This window comes from Orbicella faveolata, unplaced genomic scaffold (assembly GCF_042242905.1).
Source record: "Orbicella faveolata isolate gen_17 unplaced genomic scaffold, um_ofav_v1 contig_35, whole genome shotgun sequence".
NCBI lineage: Eukaryota > Metazoa > Cnidaria > Anthozoa > Scleractinia > Merulinidae > Orbicella > Orbicella faveolata.
This window is the reverse complement of record NW_028301564.1, coordinates 13889237-13906395: the sequence shown is the minus strand read 5'-3', so window position 1 is coordinate 13906395 and position 17159 is coordinate 13889237. Positions and strand designations below refer to the sequence as shown.

Here is a 17159-nt window from a genome sequence, read left to right as displayed (position 1 = left end):
TACAGTTCAATACAATACCAGTTTATTGTGTAATACACTTAGCTATATGTGAGGTGTGATATCACATCAAAGATAAAATGAAACACCAGATAATTTCCAGGTATTCCACATAAATTAAAGTTAAAGCCGTTAAATATGTTATAATAACTAATTATAACATTATTAAAAATAATTACACGTTCTGCTGAAAAGTAAATTATAACCATATGTACAATCAACAAGAGACAATATCTGGTATATAGGTTAAAAAATATTGAATTTCCAAAATTTCGAATTTTCAATATTTGGCAGGCCAATGTCTGTTGTTAGGTTCGTCCTTATCTTTAACGTTGGTCAATAAATGTCGTAACGTGGTTTTTGGTTTTTGTTCTTTTCTAATTCAGTTTTCTACTTTGTATACACTATATTTAGCCCTGCACAGCAGTGTAATAAAAAGCCAATAAACTGTGAAAAACGCAACCTTTATCCTGGTCTTCAAGATTTTGATGATTGTTAACTAACCTTATGTAGGTAAACGTCTGTTATTCTACGAATATAAACACACGGTTTGGTGGATTGGTGGAAAAGACGGGGCACGGGGCACCGAGGTCGAGTTGATGGGGTACTGGGGTGTGTGGAAGACACGGTTTGCCCACCGGGAACTGTGGAAAACACAGGTAATGCCCAGGCCATGCCCAGAGCTCAAACGTCGATGGCCTTGGGTCTGTCATGGTTACTCGAATCTTTAAGCGGACGGACGTTTAATTTTGCAACAGGAATTTTCAGCCCTAATACGGCACCCAAAGGGTTTTAGTGACATGTTACTTTATCATCACTGGTACGTTTTCCACCCTGTATTTTCCACAGGTCCCGGCACCTCATGTGTTCCGCAGACCCCCGCACCCCGGCACTCCTTGCCCTGTCTTTCCCACCATACCGAAACAGAGGAACTTTCAATTATTCTTAACATATACACTAAGACGCTTGTGTGCTGATCAGAAGGAACTGGCATTCAAAGACAGAAATCTTTGTAGTCCAACCTAGGACTTACTAAATTTACCACGAGTTTTGCTTCAAATGTTACAACTACACTCGACACAGAATAAAGGGCTTGCGCTGGCTTGGCTGCTGAGATCTAATTTTGGCACACTTATTGAGCGCAACAAAAATCAACTCAGTTGGTGGTGCCCGCTTGGTAAGCTGGGGTCCAGGTATCTGGCTAACCGCGTTCAAACGTTTTTATGTAATCACATTCGCCAGGCCAGCCCAAACCACTTCGTGCCAAAATTGAGCTTGCCACTGTCTTGTGTAATATTGGGCTAAAAAGTCATTAGGGAAAATCGTACTAGCCCATTGTACCGCGGCAGCCGCCTTATGTAATTCGGCCCTAAGAGATGCAACAGCAAAGTCCTCGGTGTTTGAAAGCAGACCCCCAAAGTTTATGGACTCTCAGGGACTGGTGCACTGCCACTACTCTGTAGCCATGGATATGATTGACCTGGAGGCGGGTACTGTGGCTCTCCTTCTTTTCCAGGATAGGGTGGTGGAGACTCTAATGGATGTGGGTACTCTGGGGGTGGTGGGTTTGTTGGGACTGGAGCATACCCTACTGAAGGAGACGAGGTGTTTCCTGCAGGTTGAAGAGGTTCCTGTGTAGAACGGGAAGCTGAATTAGTGGTAGTCGACATTGGATATTCCACAGCAGCCCCTCTGTTTGGTGTCCTTTTTCGTTTTATATGATGAACAGCACAGCCAACCATTGTAATTAAGACTACCACACCGACAATGACGCCAAACGATACCGCCAAAGTAGCTAAAAAAACCAAACAACCAACTTAGCGGAACTCATCTGAGACCTAACATGTAATTCGATATAGTAACAGTTTTGGGTACATGAGTCTTAGCTCTTGACGATAACTTGAAATGAAGCCTTTCAAAACCAAATTAAAATTCATTTCACACGGCCACCCCTTTGCAAGGCTTGGGACCGTTATACATGTAAGGTGGTTTACTTGTTGTGGAAATAAGATGGAATTCTAGGGTGTTGTACTGTCTAAGTTTTAACATTATCAACTTACGGAATTCCTTCACAGCTTTGAATGTGGCCTTGAATCCCCGGTGTGGTGTATCATTTTCACTATCACCTTGGAAACGAATGTACATATGCTGACCGCTTGACCTCAAGGGCTTTGGAATTACACTTCCACAGAAACTGTGTATCGTATTACTTTCTCCGGAGTCTCCATCATGAATCTGCACGTAATCCCCACATTCATACTCGCCAGACTTTGGAGCATCCAAGTCAAATCTCTCAAAGCTGAGCTCTACTTTCCTCCCTTCCGGGACAGTGATGAGCCATTCACAGTACAATTGTGGGGGGTAGTACTCGGGGCTTTGTAGAGTTCCATACGAACCAGTTAATTTCAAATTCAGATTGTTGGTGTTTCCTGGTAGACAATGCTCCTCATCGTAAACTAAGAACAAACGTACATATACGGTTAACGAAGCAACGTTGTTACAGGTCTGGACAGGAAATGGTAAGGGGAAAAATTCTTCAAGGTCAGGGAAAAGTCAGGGAATTTTATTTTACAACATTTAGAGGAAGCCACACCAGCCTTAAAGGCAGGTCCTCCATTCTGGTCGAATTGGAATTTGGAAGTGTTGGTTATTCAGGAAGAAGGGAGTTTTGCTGGAGTAGAGAGAAGACTCACGAAAGCCCTCGCAGCAAGGCGAGGACCAACAAGAAACTCAACCCAGATATAACAGTGAGCCAGAATCGACTCAACACTGTAAATTCCCTGCTCCGCACCATGCCTTTCAATAAAACGGGATCTCTACAGTTCAAAAGCTACCTTGATGAAACGAAACAAAGAAAATGGAGCAAAATCTACTAATCACATCACACAGGCCATTCAAGAGATCTTCTACGATGTCAGTGATACCGTAAATGCAGCAATCAAACAAGCAGAGACCGCGTACGTGTTAGTGAAAGGCACAGTAAGCTAAAGGACGATTGATATTCTCGAGCATGGAATGAAAGAAGAGTATATTTCAGTTCTAAACCGAATGCTTCCTTTCAGTGATACTATTCCTGTCTAGTTACACGAATAGATACACAGACTCAGTCACCGACTAACTGAAATGATGTTCACCGAAAATTGCCATTGAAACAACTTAAATTCTGATTCTGATTTTTCCTTCAGTGACACGAGCATACTCGCAAAAAGGAATTCCGAGTTTTAGTCAAAATGCTCTACTACTAAGCTACTTGAGACTTGTCGGAACCAAGCCATTAAACTTTGCCTAAATTTTAGTTATACAGTTAAAGTAAAACAGCTGTCAACTTACGCAGATCAACAGCTTCAAAATATGCTTTGAAACCTTTGTTTTCTCGCACACCATCAGGGTTGGCACGAAACTTCATCCACATGTGAGGCCCAGTTGAATAAACATCAAAAGGCATCTTTTTTCCACAGTAAATACCAAGAAGTCCACCCGTAGACCAGGGGCCATCGTGAATCTCAACATAGTCCATGTCAAATATTTGTTTACAGAAATTGTCCTTAGTAGCGACAACGCTTTTGCCAAGTTCAAAATCTGTAAATGTTAATTTCACTCTCCTTCCATCGGGAACATAAATCGACCAAACACAGGTTGTATAATCCTGGTATGGGACAGGATAGTCGGGGGTGAATATTGTACCAGAAGAACTTCTACCAACAATTTTACTTATTCTTTCTTCCCTTGATGGACGGCATATCAAACTGGCTTTTTCTGCAACAACGTTTAAGAAAAACAAATTTCTTTACATGTACTTTATAAAGCTGCAGAGTTCGAATCTCGTTCAAGGCTATTTTTTTTTCAGTTTTTTGACTTTTGCAATTGTTAACATGCATGTGTACTTAACTGTGGCCTTTCAATAAAAGCTTTCACCTGCAGTTCAAATATACGATATCAACAAAGCATGCACGGATTGGTCCTTTGTCACTACTTCGGATGTAAAAAGATTGTCTGTTCACCGACCTTATCGGTAAGTTTGTCTTAAATTCGTCAAGATCATGAGCAAAAAATTAACCATGGGGGATAAGAACGTGCCAAAATGCAAGGGGGCGGGGATGGGAAAGCTACTGGCTGCTGGTGTAAGGCCCGGCCTGATCAATACGGACCATCATCATAATGTGTATCTTAAGATCAATTTATTTATTAACTTTACTGACCGATGTTTTGAGGCTCTTATTTCTAAGTTTAACGTTTGCACATGTGAATCTTGTTTCATTTTTGTGTCAAGGAAATGAAAGTATTCTACCAGTGAACTTTTAACAGAGGAGCAACGTAACCATTACACATAAAGCCGTAATACGCAGCGGTTATTCCCTGCTGGGTGTTTATTTAACGTGTCAACACCATACACTGTATGCATTCAGCATCGACCATCTTTCCTCATTTTACTCTTCTGACCTACCTAGTAAGCTTCCGGCTAAGTTAGAGTAGAAGTAACTGGCGTAGCGCTTATTTCGTTAGTAACTTCTTTGGCAAGTCCAGATGCGAGACGTATTTTATATACATGTACCCGCCCAAAAAATATGGAAGTCGATGAAATTGCTAGTCGATCACAATCGACGGGAATCGAAAATAATCCATGACAATCGATGGTAATCCATGATAATCGATGACAATCGATGACAATCGATGGCAATCGAAAAACATAAAATTTTTGTTCATCGATTGGTCTTCGATTATATTTCATCGATTGATCAGGCCGGTTATAAGGCTCTGCACTGACATTGTATTGGTGAAGTCATGGGATTGAGATTGAAATCCCAAATTGAAGCCTGCATTTTGCGCCTTTATTTCTGAACTCCTTAGGTCACATACACGACTGCATTGATTTTCTTGCACAAAAATCCCGGATGTATATTTGGTGAAAGTGAAACTTTTGTTCTTTACACTTTGAAAATTATATGCAAACCACATTATGTGTTTAAAAACTACCCAGTAAATGTAGTACCTGTAGTTAATAGATGCTAAAGATTCTAATAGTTTACAGATGCTAAATGAAGTTTCTTCCCCAAGAACAATAAGCAAGGAAAATGGACAAATATTCTTTCTCTCATCAATCGGTTTTAAAGTTGCATGATATTGTACTGTATATTGTAATATATTGCCCAGAAATTGACACTAAATGAGTGGTTACAGAAAACATCCATAACCAGCCCATGGAGAGTTACTGGAAATTCCTGGGACGGAGGCTCAAAAGCCAAAATTTCGAAAGGAAAGTATGATCCAAAACTGGAATTTCCAGAAGTATGAGAGGGGATGGGGCAAGAGGGGAAGGGAATAGGAAGGACGGGAGATTAGGGTTTAAACCAAAAAGTCCTCTGTATGGGTATGTATTTTCTGGAACAACATAATGAAATTTGCATGTCAGTATTTACTGTTAGTACCTCTATCAACTGCCAAAACACTTATGCTGAACCCTCTGAAAGTATTAGCATTGTCTGTATTGAACTTGATATACAGGTTATTTCCAGTGGAATAAATAACTTCAGGGTGGACTGTACCACAGTATGATCCAAGAAGGGGAGACAAGTCTGAATATCCATCATAAAATGTCAGGTTATCATACGGACACACAGAGGATGAGGAGGCTGGCTCACCCTCCAAATCAAAGTCATTGAATACCACTCTCAACACATAAGAAGAGTTGAGCTTGCTTTCTGTTTGAATGCGCCATTTGCATTCCAGGTAGTTATAGTAATCCCAGGGATAGTTAAAACTTTTAATGGTTTTGTTGCGAGATGCTGATGCAGTTACAAACAAAGGATTATTCCCAGACGGACAATCTGTTGAGAAAAATATCAACTTGACAGTGTGCTAACTATAGCTCAGCCAATCGGATTGCAGTACTTGCATCACTACACTATATCTAGTACACTTTGTAATTATTCTGATAAGCACCAGAAATAACCAAGCTTTATTTGCCCCCCAAAAATTACACAAACAATTACGGACAGGCCTTCTGATAGGGTGCCATAACAAATTAGAAATTATGCGAAATTTTTGGGGCAGACTATATATGCAATAAAAAGAGGCCATTATGCAATAAATTACGCAAACTATGCAATTTTTTCCTGAGCTATTTTAAGCATATTTTACTAGGTTTCATAAGATAAAAAACACTTTTGGGCTGCTCCAGAGACAAATTGATCATAAAGGAACAAAAATTAAACATCTATGCGTAAATTGCAAAAAAAAAGAAGACTCCAGAAGCTTGTCAACAAATGGACTTCCAAAGATGATTGATCACAATGTTGCATCTTCAGCCTAACGTTCAAGTGCCTTTTCGGTGAAAGAAGCAGCTGGCTTTTTCAAAGCAAACTTATCCACAGGGGATGTTTGTTTCAAATTCAACGAAGAAAGTAACATTTTGCCGTCGAAATAAACATCACTTGAATCATATGTTGTCGATATAATTACTAGTTAGCACTTCTGATTGGCCCATGCAAAGAAAGGGATTGTTTGTATTGCACCAATAGGCAATTCTTTGAGAATAAAAACTAATAGCAGTCCCTGGATGTCCAAGAAACACCTTGAACATAGGTTGTTTATGAAATCAAAGGTTGTAGGTTTTAGACGCTTTTTCAAAGGCAAATCATCTTGAAACAATGTGTAGATGCAGCATTACTCAGGATAAAGCATTAACTAATGGTTTATTTTGATAAAATTGTGCAATTTTTTATGAATTATGCAATTGTTCATGAATTGTCCAATCAGATGCGATTTGTGACCGATTGTGCAAAATTGCACCATCCCATAATATCAGAAGGCCTGTAAGGATACTGAAAAGCTACTGCGCAGACAATAACAATAATAACAATAACAACAACAACAACAATAACAATAACAATTGTAGTTAGAATTTTAATAATGCTTATGCTAATGCCAATACTTAACTACTATTAAGGCTTATACTAATGCTAATTAGAATACTAAGGCTAATTAATGCCAGTGCTAATGCTAATGCTAATTAATGCTAGTGCTAATGCTAATGATAATGCTAATTAATGCTAGTGCTAAAGCTAATGCTAATGCTTAGTCAGCTAATGCTAATGATATTGGTATTTGAAGATGCTTATTAATGCTAATGCAAATGATTACGCTATTATGCTTATTAATGCTAGCTAGTGCTAGTGCTAATGATAATGCTAATTAATGCGAATGCTAATGCTTTAATGCTAATGCTTATGCTAAATACTAATGTTAATGCTAATGCCAATGCTTAATAATGCTAATGTTAATGCTTATCATTTGCTTATGCTATTATAAAAATGCTTATAATGTGCTTATGCTAATGCTTATTACTAATTAAATATGCTTTTTTTACATTAATGCTTATGCATTAGGTGTGCCTGATTGATCAGAAAAAAAAGCAACAGTGTTTAAACAAATACTGATCAACATCTATACTGAAAATACATGCACATGACTTGTACTATTTGAGCTTACAGGTAGGACTCTGAGCAAATGTTATTTGCCCCACCAATGCAACCAATATCACACCTGTAAGATAAGAAACAAACCCAGTTATAGCTAAATAAATGTTATTAGGATCTTATATCTTGTCTAAGTTACAGTACATTGTTAATATGAAGATTGATTTTACAACAAAATTAATTTTACTTAACATCAACATTCATGAATATCTAGTTATAGTTACACACTTTTTAAGAATGAAAATTATTATTTTAATGTTTTAATACCTGAACATTAACTAATGAATAAAGAAGCACAAATTTCACAATTCACCACTATAAGGAAGAAACTAAAGTAATTCCATGATATACAATTATACTTCTAAAAGGAAGAAGACCAATTCCATGAAAGACAATACTACTAAGATGCTGGAAATGAAAAGTTAATAAGAGAGAGCCAATTAAAATTTTGGAAACCTTTCATTGAAGACAATTTCCTTAGCATAATTAAGAACCTGAAAGTCAAATTGAATTTATGGCTTCCCAGCTATGTTTATATGCTCTTAATGGCATCTCTACTGTGTGTCCCAACTGGTTTAATACACAGCATCAGTATAATGCTTTCCATTACAAATGCAGTTGCCAAAATTATTCAAACACAACTGTTTTCCTTTCTATGAAAAAAAAAAAAAATTAAAAACAAGATAAAATAAAAAGGAGCACGGTCATGCTCTAACTTTCTGCAGTAGGAGGCTGACTTAATTTTATTGACTTTGCTGCAATAGGAAAATCTTTCACTTATAGCATGGATAAGTAGGTTTAGTGGTGATCAACACTGACAACTCACAGAGAGTATAAATTACTATTTTTCAGAGTGTGGTGGCCTCCATGCAACTATAATGCTGATTATCCATAAAATATATTACATTTAATTACTTAATATTAATTTCTATCGAGAATTTTTACAATACTTACAAGAACTTAATAAGATTAAGACCATAACAAATGTGCAGGTGTATAATTAAACCTTTACCTGTATAGTGAATTTTTATTGTGGTATAGGTAATCATATATGAATGTGAGCACAATTAAGGATTTACACTACGAGTTATATTTCAGTAGTGTAAATCCTTACAGTCGGACTACTAAGAGTTAACCAATCAGAACGTTACTTGAGAACAAAGGATCACAATCTTACACGTATTCTCAAATAAACCAATAACATTGAGGAATGCAACGTATGAACAATAGACTGAATAGATCTTAACAAAATTGAAAACCCAATTAAGTGTGAGGTGTTGCCAACCTCTCAGCAAACTTTGCAATTTTTTGAATGGTTAGTTTCAATCCTAAATTTTGTACGCTTTTCGATGGTTTCAGTTTAGTTGCTGCAAAATGAGACAAGCTGAATTTTTCTAGCGAGATACATATAATTCAATGACTACATTTCTAAGAGTGTATATAATGCAGAGGACTCAATACTGTTTTCACTTCACACAGACCATTACTTGCCATCACGAAAAGCTACCAGTCCATTGTTCTCAGTTTATGTTTTGATTGGTTAGTTTTCTTCTAGGGGGCCCAGTTCAGGTATTCGCACTGTAATTGCTTGAACTTTCATGTGATTACTCATTTATTATTATAGGACTAAGAAAATTGTGAAAGCACGCCACTTAATTTGCACTGTTAGTGCAAATTAAGAATTAACAAAAAATTGACCCATGAACTCTCAGCCAATCACAATGAAGTAAGCTAAGTCATATAAAGCTATTAATAAATATGACTGAAAATAAATCCTTTTTTGGAGATCCTTCTTTTAAGGGCCCATTAACCGATTTATGCGCGCGCTCACGCACGTTGCTAAGGAGGTGAGATTTCACTTCTGGTTACTTACGTCAGCCTGAGCACAGAAAATAAAAATAACTCCGAGTCAATAACTTCCAAATTTGCTCACATTTTAGATGTTTTTCTTTGTGTTTCACAAAATGCAAAGTAAAAAAAGTACAAGCAAAGACAAAATAAGAGAAAGACAGAAAAACAAGAGCAATAGAAAGAGAAAAACCAACTCCGTATGGCTTTGTTTGATCTTACCCAAGTGTGCTGGTAGTTGCTGGTAGTGTAAATTGCGCACAAGCTGATAGGGTAACTTCCAATATATCTTGGGCGCACTTCCGGTTTCTTTAAATGCTAAAGGAAATGCGGTTTTTCCTTAAATCCAGCCTTTTTTGACAGATTTCGATTAAAGCCAATGTTGGAAACATAGCTATGCATTCCTTTTTCAAAATCATGCTTTTTTCAGAAAATTATGAACTTTTTAATATTTTGAAATTCTCTTGAAATCTGACCTTTTAGAAATGAAACAAAATCTATGCATAGCATAATGAGGATTTAAATTAAAATATCAAATTAATGAAAAAAATTCCAATAAAGTAATTTGCCTGCGAGCCTTTGCGTTTTTTCAGTATTAGTCACATGACCATGGGCGTGGCCTGATGACGTCATCACTAGTGTTGCTGATCATGAAAAAGTTAAAACACATGAAATAACTCTGAAGTAACTAAAAATGATGAGGTTATATGAGAATAAATTTTCCCTAGCAACAGCTCGAAAAGATCAGTTAATGGGTTCCGGGCTCCCAAATGTCTGGGCTCCAGGGCTCCCAGGAACCCCAAAAATAAATTATCTTCGCTACATGTACCCTCAATTAAATTGCTGATATTCCATCAGACTTAAAAACGAAAGCTGAGTATAGCAACTGAAGTACCTTCCCATGATTTGTTTTAAAAGCACAACCAAACAATATTCTTTTCAGTGATCCCTAATTTTGGAAAAAAAATTTCATTTATATTTCAATTTACAAAGGATAATAACCTAACACAATACTCCTTCAGGCTAGCTTCTGTACAAACAAAATTTGGTTTCAAAAATCGGGTAGGTCATGAAATTAGGGGTAAAATTACAGGGTTCAAGTTAGCAGAGGGAGATGACTTTTGGTTCGTGTTATTGGGAGCTTCAAAAAATCAAGGGTTTAAGAAATCTCAGGAATCCAGTTTTCAGTGTTTCAACAGACCAAAGTGCAATGACAATTAATTATTGTGGAAGACTCGATCACCTGGTGGAACAATTAAATTCCTATAAATTTAACAATGGAATCTTTTGTTCACCAATCGGCAAACAGAGCAGAAAACTGCACTTGAGTGGGTGTTCCTGCTGTCACCATTTTTCTGATTTCTTCACAGCTCTTAGAAGTGTCAGAATTATAAGTAGTTACCTTGTTTATATGACAAGATTGCACACAACATTTTATCATCTTGCAAGACTTATTTGTCTTTCACATGAGCTTTTTATGAAGTTAAACTAATGTAAGCTTAAATAATATATAAAAGAAGTTAATTAATTAAGGTACATATGTGAATTATATGGCACACTGAAGACCACCCAACCCAGTTAAGCTTATATATTTACCAAATGAAATAATTTTTAAATCATTCTGTAAAATTCCACTCTTTGCTCTGCACATAGCACATGACTAAACACCATCAGTTAAGTTAATCCTCTAGACCAATTTACTTTGATTTCGGGAAAAATAAGGTAATACACATCTAGCACAAACTTAGGAAGCCAGTGATTCAGTAGTCTGAGGCCACTGACTGCCGCAAGGCATGTCAAGATGATCTGTTCCCAAAGCAAAACATAAACATAAACTTTACTCATAGGTGACAAAATTTACGACTAGTACTTACCATAATTATGCCAGCCTACTATGAATTCCATTGGAAAATTTTAGGGAAGGAAGACGGGGTCGCTAGAGGTTTGTTTACGCAACCAATGAAAGCACTAGCTTGCACACCAAAGATCAAGCATGACTGAAACTGGGTACAAATCAAGGCCTAAAAAACCACAGGACACCCAAGCTTCTCTCTTGCGTGATGCAAAAGTTGGACGGGGGTTAGCTTTCAACTACAAAACGGAAGAACAAAAGTAAATTACTTACAGTGAAGAAGGTTTTCATCTAGTTTTGGTTGTCCAAATCATTCATTTTAAGTTGAGAACTCAAAGCTAAGGTAAAGGTGGGCGACAGAAACGCAAAAAAACGTTTCCCGTACCACAAACGAGCAAATGACCTTTATTATGTATTTACCAAATGATGTACCTCGATATACTGGAAAACTATTTTAGTCTCGGACTTATGTAATGGAATTGTTGTACGCTCCCTTTCCATTATAGTTTTGTAGTTTTTGTTCCCACAAAGGGGGAAGGGGGGAAGGGGGGAAGGGGGGGAACTGATGAAAGCAGGTTTTTATAAAAATATTTCATTATATTAGTATTAGGTATTTTTAAAGCTGACGAATTTTGTACCGTGGATAAATAAAGATTATCTTATCTCATCTTATCTTATCTCATCTTATCCCATATAAAAAAGACAGGGGTGGTCATCGGAAAATTTGAAAAGAACCTCTAAGAGGCATAAGATCCTGTTTTGTGAGTGGGGTTGAAAATGTTTTTCACCCCTAAGAGGCACCGATTCTAAAACAATACTTTATCTCCTGTCATATATATATATATTTTTTAGTACCCTAAACAGAGTACTACAAAAGCACCCGCTGTGAACCTTTTGAGGCTGAACACCCTAAGAGCTATCAAACCAAGTTTTTAACCCCTAAAAGGTACGACGACCATATCCGTCCTTTATATATGGCAGTACCCCCGGGGGGGCTTTTGCCTAGTTCCTAGACCATTGTATTTCCCATGATCAACGTCTCGCGCCGGGAACCCACCCATTAACTAGCCGAACAGGCTGCGTAATCACAGGAATCCCAAGCGAATCATGTCTCGAGGAAATAAAGCGCAAAATTATATAGCTACGTACATATTTATTCGTGGAAGCATCAGGCGTTGTGCAAGTCTGAATGTACGGCCGGTGATCTTCCAGATGACGCGGTATTAGGCAGTACGTACGTACGCAAAGAACAGATAGGAATTTGAGTGTTCTATGAAAAGTTGTTTAGGGAGTCAAATATCGTCGATTTAAAAGCACGTTTTGATTGGTTAGTTTTCTTCTAGGGGGCCCAGTACAGGTAGTCTCACTGTAATTGCTCGAGGAGGGGGGACACAAGGGGGGTCCAAAAACCGCAAAACAGCGTAAAAAAAAATGTAAAAAACCGCAATACTGCATGGAAATTTACCAAAATACCGAAACCATAGTTACAAATGTGCTATGGTGCCGCCATCATTACTACTAGTTCGCCATTCCATTAGAAATACGACCTTATTTAGTTCGATAAAAGTGTAGGTTAATGTTAATCAACATATGATCATCGCACTCATAACTGATCTTATCATCCTGTACTCTGACGAGTATCGACGACTTCCATGACTCCATAAAAGATCAATAATTGACACACGTCCATGGGACTGACTTCGTTATGCTGCTGTGGAACTAATACAAATGCACTCACGTCCACACAAATACTGCTGAGTTACCCAATTGAAAAACATCGATCTTTAGGACTTCAGCACTGGAAGCCACTCGAATGTTACACAACGCAAGCTTTGCGTGAGTTTTTTTTGGTGAAAATTCGCCAAGATGATAGTTTTCAAGCTCATATATTCTGAATATGAGCTTGGAACACCTATTTTATTCCCAATTCGACTGAATCAACCTTAAATTTCATTTAAAATCTTTCCAAGAAGAATTTTGAATAACCCGAGGACAATGTAAACAGCCCCATGAAGTGTTCAGCAAAGCAAACGATTGTTGAAGCGTTATAACTCTCCCGACACGAGTTCTTGCTCCCAGAAGAAATGTTCCCAAGCTTCCAATCTCTCCTTCAAGTAATATCATCTCTTCCTGACCATCCTCGTAACCACTTCATCTTGCTCGGCAGACATTGTCCCACACAAGGCCACGGCAAATACTGTAGGAAGTCTGAGCGAAAGATTCCCAGTCCGGAAAGTCAACAAGTCGACGTATCATTGGATAAAATGGTTAATCATACCAATTATTAACTGGAAAAAGCGAAAATTACAAACAGCAAAGCTTGCTTGCACAACAATGGTCCCTTGCAAAACATAAACAAGAGATCAAAAGTCATCGGAAACGTCAGGATCCGAGTAATAACTGTCGTAACTGGAAAGCACAGATGGCTGCAATCTCTTTTTTACCGATTACTGTGATCCAAAATTTATGAAAACTGCAAACCACTTAGTCTTACTAAACTGCAATACCGCAGTTTAAAATAAAGATTTCCATAAAACCACACCAAAAATAATGCACAACTAAGAAAATTGCAAAAGCACGCAACTTAATTTGCACTAACAGTGCAAATTAAGAATTAACAAAAAATTGGCCCATGGGCTCTCAGCCAATCACAATGAAGTAAGCTACGTCACATAAAGCTATTAACAAATGTGACTGAAAAAAAATCCTTTTTCGGAGATCTTTGTTTTAAGTAGAAAATTATTTTTGTATATCACTCAATTGTCCTAGACATAAATTATCTTCACTACCTTCAATTAAATTTGCTGATATTCCATCAAACTTAAAAAAGAAAGCTGACTATAGCAACTGAAGTACCTTCCCATGAATTGTTTTAAAAGCACAACCAAACAATATTCTTTTCAGTGATCCCTAATTTTTGGGAAAAAAAATTCAGCTATATTTCAACTTACACAATCCTCGTTCAGGTTACTTTCTCTATAGAATATATAATACATGCACTGACCAAAAAGGTCAGCTCTTCAATTATCAAATTTAACAACCAGTTGAAAAGCCTACACTCCTTTTCCCACAGAAGCCATACAGTCAGGAAACCTGATTTTTGGAATCACCAAGGGAAACAAAATTTGGTATCAAAAATCGGGTAGGTCTTCAAATTAGGGGTAAAATTACAGTGTTCAAGTTAGCAGAGGGAGATGACTTTTGGTTCGTGTTATTGGGAGCTTCAAAAAATCAAGGGTTCAAGAAATCTTGGGAATCCCGTTTTCAGTGTTTCAATAGACCAAAGTGCAACTACAATTAATTATTCTGCAAGACTCGATCGTCTGCTGGAACAATTAAATTCCTAGAAATTTAACAACGGAATCTTTTGTTCACCAATCAGCGAACAGAGCAGAAAATTGCACTTGAGTGGGTGTCCCTGCTGTCACCATTTTTCTGATTTCTTCACAGCTCTTAGAAGTGTCAGAATTATAAGTAGTTACCTTGTTTACATGACAAGATTGCACACAACATTTTATCATCTTGCAAGACTTATTTGTCTTTCACATGAGCTTTTTATGAAGTTAAGCTAATGTAAGCTTAAATAATAGATGAAAGAAGTTAATTAATTAAGGTACATATGTAAATTATATGGCACACTGAAGACCACTCATCCCAGTTAAGCTTATATATGTACCGAATAATTTTTAAATCATTCAGTAAAATTCTGCTCTTTGCTCTGCGCATAGCACATGAGTAAACACCATCGGTTAAGTTAATCCTCTAAACCAGTTTACTTTGATCAGAAAAAATAAGGTAATACACATGTAGCACAAACTTAGGAAGCCAGTGATTCAGTAGTCTGAGACCACTGACTGACGCAAAGCATGTCAAGACGATCTGTTGCCGAAGCAAAACATGAACATAAACTTTACTTAGAATAGACAAAATTTACGACTGGTACTTACCATAAATATGCCAGCCTACTTTGAATTCCATTGGAGAATTTCAGGGAAGGAAGACGGGGTCGCCGAAGATTTGTTTACCTCGCACGCAATCGATGCAAACAGCTTACAAACCGAACAATGAATGAAACTGGGTACAAATCAAGTCCTAGAAAAATCACAGGACACCCAAGCTACCCACGTGTGGGTCGCGAAAATCGGAAATCTAGCTTTCGACTACAAAACGCAAGAAAAAGTAAATTACTTACAGTGGTGAAGATTGTCAAAATGATTCATTTGAGTTGAGAACTCAAAGTTAAGATATAAAGGTGGGCGACAGAAACGCAAAAAATGTTTCCCGCACCACATATGAGCTTTATTTTGTATTTACCAATGTACCTACCTTTATACACTGATGAACTATTTCAGTCTCGGACTTATGAAATGGTATTGTTGTACGTTCCCTCTCCATTGTAGTTTTGTGGCTTTTGTCTCTCCCTTCCCCCGGGGAAATTCCATATAAATTTTGTGTGAGGCATTTTCCGTACAAGGGCATTGATCCTTTTCTGCAGTTGCATTCTTTGACGTTTGTTTGTGTTTGCGACTGGTGGTAATCTGATAGTAGTGCTTTGTTGTGTGACGAGATGATACTCTTCATGTTAGGCATGTAGGAGTGGCTGAGCTTCAGTGTGTGCTTGTTGAAGATCTTGTGTAGGGGGTGTCCGTTAGGGAAGCATCTGTCAATGATGTTTAGGAACTTCCTTCCCAGGTTAGTTTTCACGTTAGCATTCCATGGGGGATTGTACCATACGATTTTTCTTTGGCGATTTAATGCCTCACACAAAATGTAGTTTACCAAGCCACAATCACAACACAAGCGTCATCAGAATCATACGTGGGCCTCGCCACAAATTTTAAAGAGCGCTACAGGAATCGCACAGCATCCTTTCGACACCAAAACAAGAGAAACGAAACTGAGCTATCTAAACATATTTGGACACTCAAAGACAACAACAAACCTTTTACCATCAAGTGGAGAATCAATAAGCAGTGCAGACCTTGTAGCAACATTACTAACAAATGTAATTTATGTCTTTTTGAAAAATTCGTGATCATCTGTAAGAAGAGTTTGTGTACCCTAAACAAGCGAAACGAACTAGCAAGTGCGTGCCCCCACAGAAACAGATACCTACTCAAGAACTTTGTGAGCAAGTAACGCAATCTTTTAGCAACACGAGATATCAGATTTTAAATCCCATAGCAACTGCTTCATTTTTATTTTTATTTTATTTATTGTTATTATTTTTTTTTCATTGCCAGTTTTTCAATGTTATATAGCATCTGTTTTTCCATATCATAGCAACTGCTTTTATATCTCACTGAGCAACCTAAAGTTAGCTTTTAATTGCCAGTTCGTGAAATTTAACGGTCATTCGTTGATATTGCCTGATGAGTGTGTTCATCCTTTGACCATACGAAACAGCGTTGTCGCAATAAAACGATGAATTGAAGTCTTGCTACCATTGTTTATTATTTTTTAGCTCAATACCCTAAAAGTACGGACAAGCACCCGCTGTGAACCTTTTGAGGCTGAACACCCGAAGAGGTATCAAACCAAGTTTTTAACCCCTAAAAGGTACGACGACCATATCCGTCCTTTATATATGGCAGTACCCCCGGGGGGGGGGGGGGGTTGCCTAGTTCCTAGACCATTGTATTTCCCGCGATCAACGTCTCGCGTCAGGAACCCGTCCATTAACTAGCCGAACAGGCTGCGTAGTCACAGGAATGCCAAGCTGACGTCTCGAGGAAATGAAGCGCAAAATTATATACCTACGTACATATTTATTCATGAAAGTGTCAGGCGTTGCGCGAGTCTGAACGTACGGTGATCTTCCAGATGATGCGGTGTTAGGCAGTACGTACGTACGCGAAGAACAGATAGGAATTTGAGCGTTCTATGAAAAGTTGTTAGGGGAATGAAATATCGTCGATTTAAAAGCACGCTAAATATTCCCGAAATATGAACACCCTGAACTCTGCTCTATTTAACAAATTGACGTC

The 17159-nt window shown here is 37.7% G+C and overlaps 1 protein-coding gene across 2 annotated transcripts; it reads right to left on the bottom strand.

The window, feature by feature from the left end:
• LOC110049346 (exoskeleton protein RP43-like) lies at nt 1–15233 on the bottom strand. 2 transcript variants are annotated; one of them, XM_089274313.1, is made up of 7 exons: nt 15120–15233; nt 11195–11411; nt 7486–7539; nt 5424–5822; nt 3328–3753; nt 2058–2453; nt 1–1792 (listed from the first exon to the last, which is right to left on the bottom strand). In XM_089274313.1, the coding sequence occupies exons 2-7, from the start codon at nt 11223–11225 to the stop codon at nt 1419–1421; spliced, it is 1680 nt and encodes a 559-aa protein (XP_089130439.1). In that variant the 5' UTR covers nt 11226–11411; nt 15120–15233; the 3' UTR covers nt 1–1418. The 2 variants fall into 2 exon arrangements, with proteins under 2 accessions (XP_089130439.1, XP_089130440.1); XM_089274314.1 differs by lacking the exon at nt 11195–11411.
• Between the last annotated feature and the right edge of the window lie 1926 nt (nt 15234–17159).

What these genes read in the sequence shown, in the direction of transcription:
- LOC110049346 (XM_089274313.1), bottom strand. Translation starts at nt 11,225, where the DNA reads ATGGAATTCATAGTAGGCTGGCATAATTATG. An exon ending in AGTAGGCTGGCATAATTATG is followed by an intron (nt 7,540 to 11,194) that starts GTAAGTACTAGT and finishes CTTATCTTACAG; the next exon opens with GTGTGATATTGGTTGCATTG. An exon ending in TGTTTTGGCAGTTGATAGAG is followed by an intron (nt 3,754 to 5,423) that starts GTACTAACAGTA and finishes ACGTTGTTGCAG; the next exon opens with AAAAAGCCAGTTTGATATGC.